At 47.7% G+C, this 14,928-nt stretch overlaps 1 protein-coding gene across 1 annotated transcript in view; it reads left to right on the forward strand.

The window, feature by feature from the left end:
* LOC113213064 (glucose dehydrogenase [FAD, quinone]-like) overlaps positions 1 to 14,928 on the forward strand; it is a 25,317-nt gene that overhangs the window by 3,133 nt on the left and 7,256 nt on the right. The window contains exons 5-10 of the mRNA XM_052274848.1: positions 2,481 to 2,709; positions 3,038 to 3,198; positions 3,705 to 3,872; positions 4,506 to 4,610; positions 9,583 to 9,875; positions 13,793 to 14,053. Of these exons, the coding sequence (XP_052130808.1) occupies positions 2,481 to 2,709; positions 3,038 to 3,198; positions 3,705 to 3,872; positions 4,506 to 4,610; positions 9,583 to 9,875; positions 13,793 to 14,053 (1,217 nt within the window). The remainder of the gene's footprint in view (positions 1 to 2,480; positions 2,710 to 3,037; positions 3,199 to 3,704; positions 3,873 to 4,505; positions 4,611 to 9,582; positions 9,876 to 13,792; positions 14,054 to 14,928) is intronic.

Here is a 14,928-nt window from a genome sequence, read left to right on the forward strand (position 1 = left end):
CTGTGTCTGTATCGGATTCATCATACTCCTAAAGGGACACGTAGAAGTTACAACCTATAAGTGCATTTTAAAATAATGTAAAAATCCTCCATACTGTTATGTATGTACCAGTTCTCTGCATGTAGGAGTTTGTAAAAATGGGGTACTGGCCTGGACCTGGCTAAAGGGGGTTCGCAGAGGAGTATGCTCCTCTGAGGTGCTCGAGCACGGTGGGGTTGACAGTAATGCAAAAAAATAGGGTCTCAGTCTTTTGAGATTGAGCCACGGGGTGAGTAACTCACCCACACTTGGTACAACACAAAAGAAATTACCAGAGTGCTAGGAGCTGGGGGGTTAGTCCCGAACCCAGTGCGAGGACCTGGAGGTGGCTGCGGCGCGGGTGGAAGAGGTGGGGGAGGGGGAGGAGGTGGCATCAAGCTGGCCATCACTGCACGGTGCGCGACCAGCAGCAGCAGGCAGCGCAGGTGGTCGTGGTGCTGCTCGCGGGGTGGACGGAGACGGGAAGGCTAGTCGGGCCGAAGGGCGCACCGCGGTCTTGGAAGTCCGCGGCAACTGCGGCGTGGCTGGAGAAGGGCACGCGGGGGCGGGAGCGAGGTCATCCTCGTCGAACTTAATGCTGGCAGGGGGCATGACGGGCTCGGGGTATGGGACGGGCTCGGGGGGTGCTGTGCTGTCGAACTTGCAAGGAACTGCGTCCTTGCGCATAGCAGAGGCCGGAACTTTGGCACGACGACGGTGCCGCCCCCGCTGCACCGCCTTTACGTCGTGGGTGAGGATGTCCTCCCCCGAGAAGTGCCGCCCGCACACCGTGGTCTCCATCGTGACGGCCTGCTGCATCACCCGAAACGAGGACTTCCCCGGGATCGCCTATTGCCACTGGGCTAGTACGTCCTAGACAACCAGGTTACATGAAGGAAACGACGAGCTTCGTGTCTATTGCCTCGCCAGTGCCAGTGTCGATTTCTTACCTTGTTCTGGCATGTGAACAACTGGATGCCTGTCACAGTGTACCCCGTTGTACGCCCCCTGACGGCACACTTTCGCCCCATGACGTCTTCGTGCTCGTGCCAACAGTCCCCCCAAGTTGTCCGGCGGCGCGGCCCGGTAACCGTGACTACTTTGCATTCATTGTTATCGCTAACAAAGGGGCTTAGGCAAGTGTAAATTCCCGATCTTGCCCAAACTCGGTACATTTGTTTCTTATCCATGTTGATGACGATTGACGGTAGTATTTTTTCCCGAGTGTCAATTTAAAGTACTTTAGGGGGGGAAATAATGGAAAACTATTGAATTTAGCCAAAAATGACGGAAGGAGGTCTCAAATCGAAAAGTTTCAGAAGAACTACCCCCCCAAAACCGCTCATTTTGAGTCAGAATATCACTTAATATGTGTACAAAAGTAGAAATTTGTATTTTGCGAAATTGTACGCTTTTATAGGGAGTTTCGGCACATGACTCTCAGGAAAAAATTTGGTCGTCATTCGTCACCTACATAGATAAGAAGCAAGTATACCGAGTTTGGGCACGATCGGGGATTTACACTTGCCTAAGTCCCCTTGTCAGTGCTCTGAACACCCCCGAGCGGCGAGGGCCGCGGGGCCGCCCTGCCCGCCGCATTAGTTCATATGTTCAAACTACCCGCCCGTCCCACGGGCCGCTAGCAGGACGGCCGGCCGGCCGTGCCGTGCCGCGCCAGGAGATGTCTGTCTCTCTCGCACAGCGACCCTTCTCTCTCGCACACCCCGGTCAGGACGACGGTCGGCGCCGCTCAAGCTAAGTCGGGGCGGCCCACCTACCTGTAGGGCAGCCCCGACCGCAGGTACTCCAGACAGGCCCCGACTCGGCCACTAATCCCCCAACCTGTCGAGATTCTGGACCCACGGGTTCCTAGGCTGGGAGACCCTCGTGCCGCCACCTCCTCTCCCTAAGGTGATATAGATATATATCTACATTACACCTTACCTCTCCCTCCACCGTGCCCTGGTTCATGGTAGTTCCTTACACTATGGTGCATACTTTCCCAAGTTCTCACCAACAAAGGTGGGCAAAAAGCCAAGTGAATTAGGCGCAATGGTGAATAAGATCGCCACAGAGTAATCATGGCTACCCACGACGAATGGTCTGCTTTGAGGTGGTTTGGAAGCTGCATGAAATGGTGTATTCCACCGCATCGGAAAGTCTTAAGATGATGTCAAGAAGCAATAAAGCAGAGTTGGAAAATCTGTGCACATTTTTGAATGTAAGGATTCTCGCATAAGCTGCTTGCATTCACATTCGAAAATTTAAAACCACCTAAAACAATATGTACAATTTCGACAGGAAATCGAAAATCGTAGAATGAACGTCAATCTCAAACGGTATGTGAGGTTGCGTTTCCTGATACCGGCCCCGTATTGTCGCTAGTTAACATCTTCCTCTCTCTTTCCCATTATCTCAAAGCCTACAAGGCCTAAACATTTGCGATTTGCTCTCTTGTAAAGGCCGTGCCAGAGCCGCAAAACTGCAACGGTACCGGCTGTCTGCTCAACGTCGCAGCGGTGCTCGGCGGCGGCAGCACCATCAACGGCATGGTGTTCGTGCGGGGCAGTGACGTGGACTTTGACACGTGGGCGAACCTCACTGGAGACGACCGCTGGAGCTACCGCAACGTCCTCCCGTACTTCAAGAAGTCAGAGGACAACTTGGATTTTGCCGTCAATTGGGACAGACGTATGATGTTTCTAAACTCTATTTATAAATGTGGTGCAACAGTACTGTCAAAAAATTGCAATACACATCAAGCCTCAAACAAAATTTGTTTGTAAACTAAGGCAAATTGTGTCAAATTTCACACATATTTTTAAAACATTGAGACAAATTGTCTCGGTTTAGGAACAAATTTTGTCTGAAGCTGGATGCGTATCAAACCGTTCCATTTGTGACACAAAATTAATTGTTCCTCTGCTCTTAGACTGAAATGCCGTTTCTTTTATCCGTTGTGTTTCATTCCTTTTAATATACTTTTGTAATTATGCATTAATGCCGTTCCTTTCGTTAGGGTTCCATGGCCACGGCGGCCCCCAAAAAGTGTCCTGGGAGAGCTACCGGCATCCCGCTATGACGCCACTTGCTGCGGCACTCAACAAGCTGGGACTTCCCTATCGGCGTGACGTCAATGGTCGGGCACAGCTGGGCCAAACCATTGCGCAATCCACCCAGGTGAGTTGTTCTTTCACACTAAATTGCGAAGGGCTAGGTTTATTTTGTGATAATTTAAAGCATACCCTCTATGAAGATGCATTTTTTGTTTCTTGCACATAACAAATTTGACCCATGGATCTTCGAAAATTACTTTCATTTTTGTCCATCGGCAAAAGGCAAATTCCATTAAATTTGTCGATTCAGAAGCTCATTGACATCGTAAGTGTGTGAACGAGTCGTTTGTAAATAGTCAATTTTGTCCATAGCAAGCATGCCCCCAAGAGTGACCCGTAAGACACCCTCAAAATTGCAAGTCTCCAGCTGAAGTCCGTCTAGTGGAAAATATACACAGACACGATGCGCAGAAATACGCGGAAAGTCTGTCAACAAAAGTATCCAGAGACTTTTAGGGTGTGCATTTAGCATGCCATTTCATGGGTTCAGTCGGCATTGTGCTGTACGCAAAGTGCAGCACAGATTTTGTTTAGTTTCGTAGTTTAATATAGCTGTTGTCCATTCACCAGGTCGACGGAGAGCGATGGAGCACCTATCGGAGCTACCTTGAACCAGTAGTAGCAGAACGGTCAAACCTCCGAGTAGAAACGTTCGCTATCGCTCGGAAAGTTCTTCTTGAAGAAACGGTGGCTGGTCTTCAAGCAGTTGGTGTGAAGTACGAAAATGCAGGAGGCCAGGTAAAGTATGATGAAAAGTGAAAACTCCCTTTTCTTTACGGATTCATATTACAAGGATATTTGTGCAATGTAGTATGGATTTTTTGCGTCCCTAGGGCAACGCTCTTGGGCTGGGTCTTGAAATACATTTAAAAAAATCTGTAATACGGGTAAAATTATCCGTTAAATGGATAATTTCATGCTTATTCCATACATGGCTTCATCCATTAAGTATGGAGAAAATTCCCCATATTATGGAAATAGCACATCTTTGAGGAAATGAGAGTGAACGGCTCATGCGGAATTCTTATTTAATGGGCTATAGATTTCGTTTATTGGCTGAATTGGACTGAAACTGAGAATATGAAATTACTAGCTAGCCACCATTACATCTTTTGAAGGTTGCTTTCTTGCAAATTTCAGAGAAAAGGCAGAATACACTTTGTCGGTCCAATTTCGTCACTACGACGCTTCCCAGAGAACTCTGCAAATCAAACTGCAGGACAGTATGGCAATATAAACTGAATAACAAAGTTTTTCAGTTACAACTGCCATACTGTCCTGCAGAATGATTTGCAGAATGTTTGTGTTATGCTTGATAATTAGCCTCGCACAATCTCGAAATAGAAAACTGTTGACACACTTGCTCTGCAGGTGATCGAAGTTCGTGCTTCAAAGGAGGTTATAGTTTCTGCCGGAGCCCTAAATAGTCCACAACTTCTGCTCCTCTCAGGCATTGGACCCTCAAAGCACCTAAAGGTAAGGGCGCTTTTAATGTCATAGAATTGTAAACTGGGGGAACTTTCTGATCATAGATTACATTTTCTGATCACACCATCATCTTCGTTATAAAATTATATTTCAAAGAGGATAAATATGACAGGGTTGCCACTTAAATGAAAAGAGTTACACAAAAGAATACGAATTTTTGAATTCCATTTGAGTACTTGTACTTGTTTCAGTTTACTGTTTCAGTCAAGTCAGTCAGTCAGTACTTGTTTCAGTCAACGCTTTCACATTGATGCTCGCTAGAAAGAGGACTTAAGACGAATATGACGGTTAGTCAGAAAATATATTTTCACCTTTGGTCATAAAGTTTCCTGTAGAATAAGAGGTGTGCGAATCTCCCTTTTTCAGAGTCGAATCGAATCCAATCTGGATTTTTTTTCCTCGAATCGAATCTAAAAATTTTACCCCGAATCAAATCGAATCTTGCTTTTTCGAATGCGAATCGAATCATTTCTTAACATTCTAGTAGATGCTATAAACCATTAAAATGGGGCAGCAAATAAGTGTTAGGGCTCAGATTCTCTCTAAAAACAAAGAGATTGGCAAACTATCCTCTTATCCAATGAAAAACCTTCCCTTTAGTATTAGTTCCCAGCGTGCGCTCCATGTGCACATGTTGTTTCGATTTCAAACTTCAAAATTTTGATGTGTCCAAATTGTTCGAGTTCGAAGTGCCTTGTTTCGAGATCGAAACGAATCGAATCGAGACAGTTTCGATTCGAATTCGAACTGTTCGTACACCTCTACTGTAGAAGTGCCGAAGTGCACAACTTTTTTGTTTCGCAGTTGTATTGCAGGACTGCCGACTTGTGCACTTGGAATTACAGAGCAAGGGTTAAAAGAACGTCGATTATTATGTTAAAAATAGAAAGATATTCACTGTATTTGTTTACGAGATTATTTACAGTGTCCGTATCACGCTTGCACAATCTATACTGTAAAAAAAATTGAGGGAATTTTCCCCTCCCCGCGTGCGTGGCAACGCTCCTTTGCCGGCTATTGTTCGGTAAATTTACAGACCCAATAGCCAGGAAATCCCCGGTCCACTGGTGGGGAAATTTACAAGCCATAATGTGGTCGGGAAAGGAGTCTTTCCAACCCACCCAATTAAATTTACTACGTGGGCAGGAAAAGAGTCTTGATTGACCCACCGTCAGCAAACTTCCCAGTGCGCGCTAGTGAGGATGACTTTCGTGCCCACTACATGCAAATCTCCAGCCCACGGGAAGGAAGGCGGCGTTGCCACACCACAGGCAAGGAAATTTCCTCTCCGGTCACAGTCTTTGGAAGCAGTATCAGTATGCGTGATATAGTCATTGCTTTCGGGGCCGACGGGACTGTGGGAAAGTCCGTCGGTTTCCGATATAGGTTTCAAAAAATTGAACATCAATCTCAAGAAGTGTCAATGTCATAAAAGCGACCAATGGAGTTACTAGTCACGTGGGTACTACGGACACGGGTGCACTTGAGGGAGGTTTGCAGTTTAAAAGTTTTTATTGTCATATTGCGTTACATACATATTTTGTACATAGACATACACAGCCGTAGCCGTTCCTAATACCAGCTAATAAAGATCAAAGTTTAAGTCACACAACAGATTATCAAAGTAAGAAGGGCAAATTCGAGGGAAAATAAAGAAAAACCCCGAGATGTTAGGTCGAAGCCTTTGGCTTCGGTATCCCTCCTCGACGCCGGGGCCAGCGGGGGAGAAGAACAGGCGTGAGCCTCTCCGCCATCTGCAGCAGGAGCAGGTGAAGCAGAGCGCTGACGTCCGGCTGGCGCTGGTGGCGCCGGGTGGAGGGTGCCGGTTGACGTCTGGCCGTTGACTGGCTGGCCGCATTCCTCGCGCTGGACCGCTGATGTTGTGGGCGCAGTGGGCAGCTCGCAGAGGAGCTCATGTGCGGCTGCGCGCAGTTCACGCACGCGAGGGGGGCCTTCCGGTCGCAGGCCGATGACCTGTGGTGACCGGCGCATCTTCTGAACCGGTCCGCGCCTTCGCAGGCAGAGATTTCATGGCCCCAGGCCTGGCATCTCCAGCACTGCCGAGGTGGTGGGGGCGCGTCGTCACTGGTGCGGGCGCCGCCTCTGGCCTTCTTCTGCTTGGCGGCCTTGGTCGCCGGGAGGCCGGTCTCCGTCCGGGGCGGAGCGGGTGAAGTTGCCATGGGCTCATCCTCGATCTCGGTCTGGACGGCGATGGCGTGCTTCCTCACCGGCAGCTGGGGCGGTGGGAGGTGGCGTATCCGAGCGTCGGCGGCGCAGGTGCCGACGACCTCGGAGAGGAGGAGCTCGAACGTCAACCCGAAGATGGGGATGCCCGAGGACAGGGCGTGGAGGAGACAGCCCAGGTCGTAATCCTCCGCGCTGTACAGAAAGAGACCGGGGTCTTGCTGCAGGGCGTCTGGCAGGAGCGCCACTCGGCGCGTCCCGAACGTTCTGGCCAGGGAGGTAACGCCGACGGTATGGTGCACGTCTCGGGTGAGACTCAAGTAGACTTCGGGGGTCCTACGACGCACTACTGGGTCGCGCTTGTAGGGCCTCCAGGTGCAGCCGCGCGGACTCGAAGAGATGGCGGCGTGGAGACATTCAGCCAGGTGCTCTAGGGGCACAACTAACAGCTTCTCGTCCCCGTAGGAGTGTACTTCTGGCTTGGTGAGGCACACTATTTTCTTCACCGCCAGGGCACTGGTGGCCTTGGCGGGACTTGGGCCACTTGAAAGAAATGAGCCAAGCTACGGACTCAGTCATGGTGTTCCCCGACTGCCCTTACCACTGGTGGGGGGAACAGAACGGATTCCAATCGACTGGTCGAGGGAGGTGAGGTGACCGGGACGTACTGAACAAGGCGTCGTTGCTGAAACCTTCCGAGCGTTAGAATTTAACAAATTTTTTGAAGGGCACGGTTCACTTTTTCGGCAAACGCCGATCGTTGTCGGCTAGGGTGATTTCTTTTGAAACACACTGAGTAAAATCCAATGCAATTTTCTGAAGGGAGTTTCAATTTAATGGAAAAAGCTGATTTTGTGGGATGCGCGATGACTGAAACGCCATCTAGCGGCAGTGTATTCCAGGCTTCGCGCCGAGGGGGCCGAGGGTACAGGAAAGAGTTGATTGGTTCTGGCTGGCGTGGCGTTGGTGTAGTAGTAGTCCGAACCCACCTTCCTCTCCTCCCACGATGCTAAGGCAGTCAAGAATTTGTGGGAAATTTGCACCCGGCGTGTTTCACGGGTAGGTGTTCTCCCACCATGCGTGGCAAAAACCGTTTCCGCCGCGTGGAGGTTTCCAGGCAGTGGGCTGCGCAAGTACAGTGGACTCTCGATAACTGTCGCCGCGACAGTAATCGAGGGTACTGTGCGTTCGCTGCTGCCGTGCTCCGCTCTCCCCACTCCTCCGGCAGGCGAGTCGGGCGAGCCGCCGGAGCCGGCAGTCAGTCCGCATGGAACGCGCTATTTTTCTATAGCTATCTCTCTCGCACGCGACACTTATCGAGGCGACAGTTATCGAGAGTCCACTGTACACTTTTTCACCCGCGGTCATGGAATTTCCTGGTCCGGGTAGGGAAATCCGCAATCGGTGGGTGCCGAAAGGACCGTAGCAGCACAGAACTGTCGTACGATTGTTGGACAACAGTAGAAAAAAGATAGGGACTGTCGGAGCGATATACGAAATAAGAAAAATGATTCTATTGCTATAATTTTTCTTTTCCTCGGAACGAAAATCTTTATCGGCTACACGCAGAAAAAAAGTTCGCCCGGGTCCTTAAAAAATAGCACCGGTTCTAATTTTCACTTACTGAATAGACTCGGCTAAAAATTTAGCCTCAGTTCTAATCACGTTACTAAAGCATGATTTGCACCAGTGCTAATTAGGTTTAATTCGGGGTGTCCACTTCCCGGTGAATTCTCGGTTTATCCCGGTCCCTAATTGATTGAGTGTAAGGGCGCGAGGCATTGGAGGGTTAAAGCTCCCTCGGGCCGCCAGAGGCCGACGACTTGTCAAAAATTGATCACGTGCGCGCGAGCGCCGTGATATCAGTGGGTGCGGAGGCCCCGCCATACGGCTGATAGAGCGTGGCGGTTCAGCAGCGAGAGCTAAGAGGACACCCAAAAATGTAAAATAGTTCGATTGATATCTAAAAGCTGGTTTCACTACAGCTAGCCCTATTTAACTGTTGAGTTTTAGTGGCACAGGTCACAAAATTAGCAAATAAGCAAAGGAGAACGCTTCTCCAAAATCTTTCTCAAGACAAACATTAAGTTAACTTGATTGAAAAACTCAGCAAACACGATTAGCACCCGCGCTAATTTTTCTAGTCTGACAGCAACCGACGTACTATTAAAAAAATTAGCACTGAACTGAATATTTTTTTCTGCGTGTAGCTATCAGAATAGAACCGAAAAACCACTGTTGTGGATTTGACCAGGAATCGATATCAATACAACAAGATATTAGATGGTTTAAATTTGATAGCCCGGCGACAATCGTCGGACTCTGGAAAATCCATTACTTTTGGATTTTTGCTATCGTCACAATGATTGGCCAATTAAAAAAATTACACTATGCGCGACAGTTTTATGTTACTAGGGGACCCTTTCCAGCCCACGTGAGAAAATTTGCAGTCAGTGATGTCAGGAAATTCACTTGCGTGGGCAGGAAAGAATCGTTTCACAGCGCAAGTGGCATGCAAAGGCTACTTTCCATTCCAGTAGGTTAATTCCCAACCAATATGTACTGCAAATCTTTGTACATGAAATTTCCCCACCCAGTAGCTAGTAAATTACTAATACTTTTTACAGTGTACCTGATCCTATAGTCGCTGTCCGACTACTAGCCTAACTGGACTTGGATGTGGATGGGATGGGACTGACTCTCTTTCAGAACCTTCAAACCACTGCCTGTATGTACCGATCGGATATTAACAACATATTTCTCTGGGTGCACCTAGACACTCGGCGTGCCGGTGGTGGCGGACCTGCCGGTAGGCGAGGGGCTGGAGGACCATACGGGCGTGCTGGGTATCCGGTACAAGTGCGGGCCGCCTCTGTGCGCCTTCGACTGGGAGACCCGGCAGGAGGACCTCCGCCAGTACAAAAGCAGCCGCGAGGGCGCCCTGGCCGCCACCAACATGATGCAATTGATGGCCTTCTTCAGGTCCAAGCTAGCGAAGCCCGGGACAGGGCACCAGCCCGACCTGCAGCTGCTCTTCTTTGGCACAACCCAGACCGAGGAGATAGGACCGTAAGTGTTATAACGCATACCCGTCTTTTCACTCACCTACAAGACACTAAGACACGGATGATACACGATCTGCGGTAACTGATGTTTTGCGATTGCTCTGAAGCATCGCTCTTTTTAGCCCGCTCTTTTGCTTAAAAGCTATATAAGCGGGCTTATGCCATCGCCCCTCTGTCTGTCTGTCTGTTCCCCAAGAAGGACGTGAGCTAGAGGTCTGAAATTTTTAGGGTATTATTGTTGTAACTTCTGGACAACGAAACGGTTGGTGCAAATGTGCAAATCCTGGCAACCACCCCTGAGTGGGTCTGAGGGGGTAACAAAGAAATAGGAGTTGGTTCAAGAAGTGGGATTTTTCTATGGTTTTCTAAGGGATAACTTGTGAAAGTAGAGCCCTAAGGGCGAAAATTTCGTCCGTTTGGCTCTTTCTCTCACCGTTTAGGCGCTAGATGAAGTTTTACTCACAAAACTGCCCCCAAAATAAAAATTATTACTTTAGAAAATATTTGATGGACACTTAAAGGGTAACCTGTGAAAGTAGAGCCCCAAAAATAAATATATTGTTTTAAGAAAATATTTGATGGTCTCCAAGGGGTTTAATCGTGAAAGAAGAACCATCTGGTCTAAAATGTCGCCCGTCTGGCTTTCACTGTTTACTTACAATAGGGAGTTTTGCTTACCAAAATGGCCAGAACAGAAATATTTTTATTTTTTTCAGGAGTACAATATTGTCTGAGAAGTATGCCGTCGGTTAAAAACTTTCGTCTAAGCAGAGGAGTGGGCTTATTTTATGGTGGCACGTCATTAATAAAATGTGTACACTCCACTGATAACTCAACAGTGTGCATTGCACAACTGCATATGCAGTGTGCAATGCACACTGTTGAGTTATCAGTGTCCCTGCAAAAAACAACAACATTCATTTCGTTGTTCAGACACGTTCGGAGTCATTCAGAGTATGCCTGGAAGTATACTTAACTTCTTCTGGGTCTAGTCTCATATATCTTTTTATAGGTGTGTTACTGGATCCACAAGCTAACATCAATAACTTAGAAGGGATTTGGCGTAACTTGCTCTTGCATGTATTCTACAAACTGCGGCACACACATACAAAGATATTCAGCGCATGAAAATGATGCTTCGTTTGTTGAGTTTTCATTACGAAGTCCACAGCAAAGGTCCTGGCAAATAAATGGTTCAATGAGAGCCGTCACTCAAACTTCGCGAAAGGCCCGTTTTCCGATAGAGGCTTTATTACACCATGAAAATTCAGAACGCCACCGGCAGGCCAAGCTAGGCCCGCTCCCTTCCGAACCGAGTTGCCGGTGGAGCAAGGCGGAGCTGGCAACTTGGTCTGGCGGGAGAGCGGGCCTAGCTTGTTAAAATTATAACTCTGTATCACTGAAAACTTGCGACGAAATCAAAAAGTTATTAGCGATACAAAGTACATGTTCAAAAGAGCGATACTTTAGCGGGATCGTAAAACATGAGTTAAGGCAAAGTTTTGTGTTAAAAGTATCACAAAAGCAGGTACAGAGAGAGAGGAGACTGATTTGTGTGCGCTTGCAATTGTGGACTTTAGTTTTTGAGGACGAAGTTCAAACGCACTAGCATGTCGGGACCTGTGGCCAAGATTATGCAGTAGGTAGTAGTAGACCCCTGGCCCTGGTGATATTTCGATGTTTCCCTAAGAGAAAATAGACGTCTATTAGATGTTTAATAGACATCTATTGCTAGACGGCAAGTTGTCTAATAGACGTCTTCGGTAGACGTCTATTAGACCGTCTTGATTGTCTCTGTGAAGGCATCTATTAGACGTCTATCAGTAGACGTCTATATTTAGATGCCTTTTAGATGACATCTAGATATTTATAAGATTTTTACAATGCAACCTTCAAATTCAAAAATGATTCTGTACTTTATTCCTCTGGCGCTTTTCTTCAATCTCTTTGGTAGATCGTTATCTCGATTGTAGCTCATTGAACTGATTAATTCTATTTTACCTTACCTTGCCCGGTTTCGAACCTCGTAACTTCGGATTGGTAACCCTCGACGCTGACCACTACGACACGAGTTGTCTCCTACGTGAGTTCAGTCTGGTTCCAGTAGCATTCGTCTCACCGGACTCGGGACTCTTTTCCTCTGATTTAGAGTGGCCAAGAGACCTAGCGTTGATTGGCTGAGCGATAGCGAAGCCTATTACTCCAGTGATGATCAAAAAGTTTCGCGTCTGTCTGTGTGTCTGTGTGTCTGTCTGTCTGTGCGCACGATAACTCGAGAACGAATTGAGCTAGCGACCTGGGATTTTCAGGGTCGTTTTGTGTCATAAAAAGACAGATCGAGTTCGAAGAGGAGCATTCTAGCTCGAAAATTGGATTTTTAAAAATTCTAAAACCTCAGGTCCCCAAAATGGAGTTTTTCAAAAATATTCTTTTACTCTTTCCTAAGGGGTAACTCATCAAAGTAGAGGCTTGCGGACGAAAATTTCGTCTATTTGGCTCTATCTTTAACCGTTTAGACACCAGAGCGATTTTTCTACACCAAAATGACCGCAACACATTTCTATGTTTTTTCTCAGATATTTGATGGTCTTCGGTAGGGTAACTCGTTAAAATAAAACCCCGAGGAACAAAATTTGTGACTTTTGGGGCTGAATGGCTATTTACGACTTTTCCTTGACTCGGGTGTCAGCGCCGCAGGCCTAGGTAGATGTATGCCCGGCGCGTCGCAGCGTAACAGTGTTTCGTGAGATCGCGAAGCCTGTTACGCGAGACGTGGTCTGGCGTACATCTACCTAGTATTAAGTTAAAAGTCTGCAGGTGTGTTATGCAAGCCAGCGCTTGAGTACAATTTATCTCCAGGCGATCAAAAATTTCATACCTTGCTGCGTTAAAAATCCTAAAGCTTGGCCGTCTAAGGTCGTAGATGGATTAGATTGGAGTTAGATCGTCTCGGCACGTCTAAACGTTGTCTATCGCTAGACGTCTAAGGTTGTAGATGGGATGGATCAGAGTTAGATCATCTCGGCACGTCTGCACTTTGTCTCGCGCTAGACGTCTAAGTACATAAACAGGTTAGACAAGAAATAGATCGTCTTGCGTCGTCTGTTTCTCGACAAAACCTGTTCGTAGATGTCAAAAGATATCTATTAGACCTCTTTTAGTCATCTACGTCTAGTCGTCTAAAAACTTAGACCAGCTAGACGGGCATTAGACGATCCATCGAAATCTATAGACGTCTTTCTTATCTTAGAGTTCTTTAACTAGGTAGATGTACGCCAGACCACGTCTCGCGTAACAGGCTTCGCGATATCTCACGAAACACTACGCTGCGAGCCGCCTGGTATACATCTACCTAGGCCTGCGGCGCTGACACCGGAGTCGGGCAAAAGGCACGGTCATAAAAAGACCTTCGGGACGAGTTACCCCACCGGACACATAACATATCTGAGAAAAAAAAATCAATGTTTTGGGGTGATTTTCGGGTGAAAATGCACCTTTGGCGCCCAAACGGAGATAGAGCCAAACGGACAAAAGTTTGGGCCAAAGCGTTCTACTTTGACGAGTTCTTTCCAAGAAAGATGTAAAAAAAATATTTTTTAGAAGAAATGTTTTGGGCTCTTTGTTTTTGATTTTTTTGACACGTCAATTTTTGAGCCAGAGGGCTCAAAACCAATACAGTTCTTCCTTTTTATGAAACAAAGTTACAAAAAAAATTTGAGACTTCTACCTCAAACCGTTCTCGAGTAATCGTGCGAACAGACAGACAGACAAACAAACAGACCGACGCGAAACTTTTTGATCATCACTGGAGTAATAGGCTTCGCTATCGCTGAGCCAACTACAGACAAATTCCATAGCATCTGGGTCACTATTCGAGTGAGTAAGCTGAACCTGTTACTTGTCGCTCTATGTCACCTCTAGATTGTGCCTAGCCGGGGACTCGTGGCGGGTGAACCGTGTGATCGTGGGCGTGTCGCTCCTGCGCCCCGAGAGCAAAGGCTGGGTGCGCCTCAACGCTTCAGACCCGCACGGCACGCCGCTAGTCAACCTCAACTTCTTCGGCGACGACCAGGGCCACGACCTGGCCACCACCGTCGAGGGTCTCAGGGTCGCAGTCAGGATGGAGGAGCCACTCAGGAACACGGGGCTCACCCTCGACACAACCAGCAACCCTCAGTGCGCGTAAGTTTCCTACTGAATGATTTCAAAAAGGCAACGCCAAATACTTTCTCAGACCTGTACTGATATTTTTGTTAGTAAGTACACACTGTTAAACATGTGTTGGAATTTTCCAAAGACTACACTCCAGCGACGTTGGGAATTCCCACCGATCTTTGGTTTCGAGTTTTAGCATGGTCAAACATCCGTAAGCAAACACTAGCGTGTTTCTAAAACAGCCCTCTACATGTAGATCACCTAAACTTGAATATTGAAATGGTGTGTGCAGGTTTAGGACCTTTATCCATCGTCCAATACTTGTATTTCGGCTTATGAAAACCTACGAAGGCGTTGGCCCAACGCCGTTGGGTAATCCCAGAGATCTCTGGCAATTTTTTTCGCAACTATATCTCCGTGAAATACCAACATTTTTTTTAACAGTGCATACGTTTTTAAGCAGCTGGATTACTGACTAATAGGTCAGTTATCATGTAATTGTTTGTAAGTTATGTACTGCAAAGACGAAAAATTGTCAGTTCTTTAAAACACGTTGGGGCCGGAGGCCCTCTGACCCTGTCGGTCCCAACTGCCGGAGCCACTTTTGGAATTAATTTGGAAATGACCACAGTGTGACCATCTCGGCAGCACGACCCCGGGTTGGAGTTGCCCTGCAAAGCTGTGGTCATGCCGGCAGGAGGGACCGGCAAAGTCATGACCACAATGTGACCAGCGCGGCAGCTGGGACCGGCAAAACAATGACCACAATGTGGTCAGACCGGCTGGTGGGACCGGCACTTCATGTCCACATTGTGGTCAGCCCGGCAGGAGGGACCGGCATTTCTTGACCACAATGTGGTCAGGCCGGCAGGAGGGACCGGCATTTCATGACCACAATGTGG

This window comes from Frankliniella occidentalis, unplaced genomic scaffold (genome assembly GCF_000697945.3).
Source record: "Frankliniella occidentalis isolate FOCC.00 unplaced genomic scaffold, Focc_3.1 Scaffold453, whole genome shotgun sequence".
NCBI lineage: Eukaryota > Metazoa > Arthropoda > Insecta > Thysanoptera > Thripidae > Frankliniella > Frankliniella occidentalis.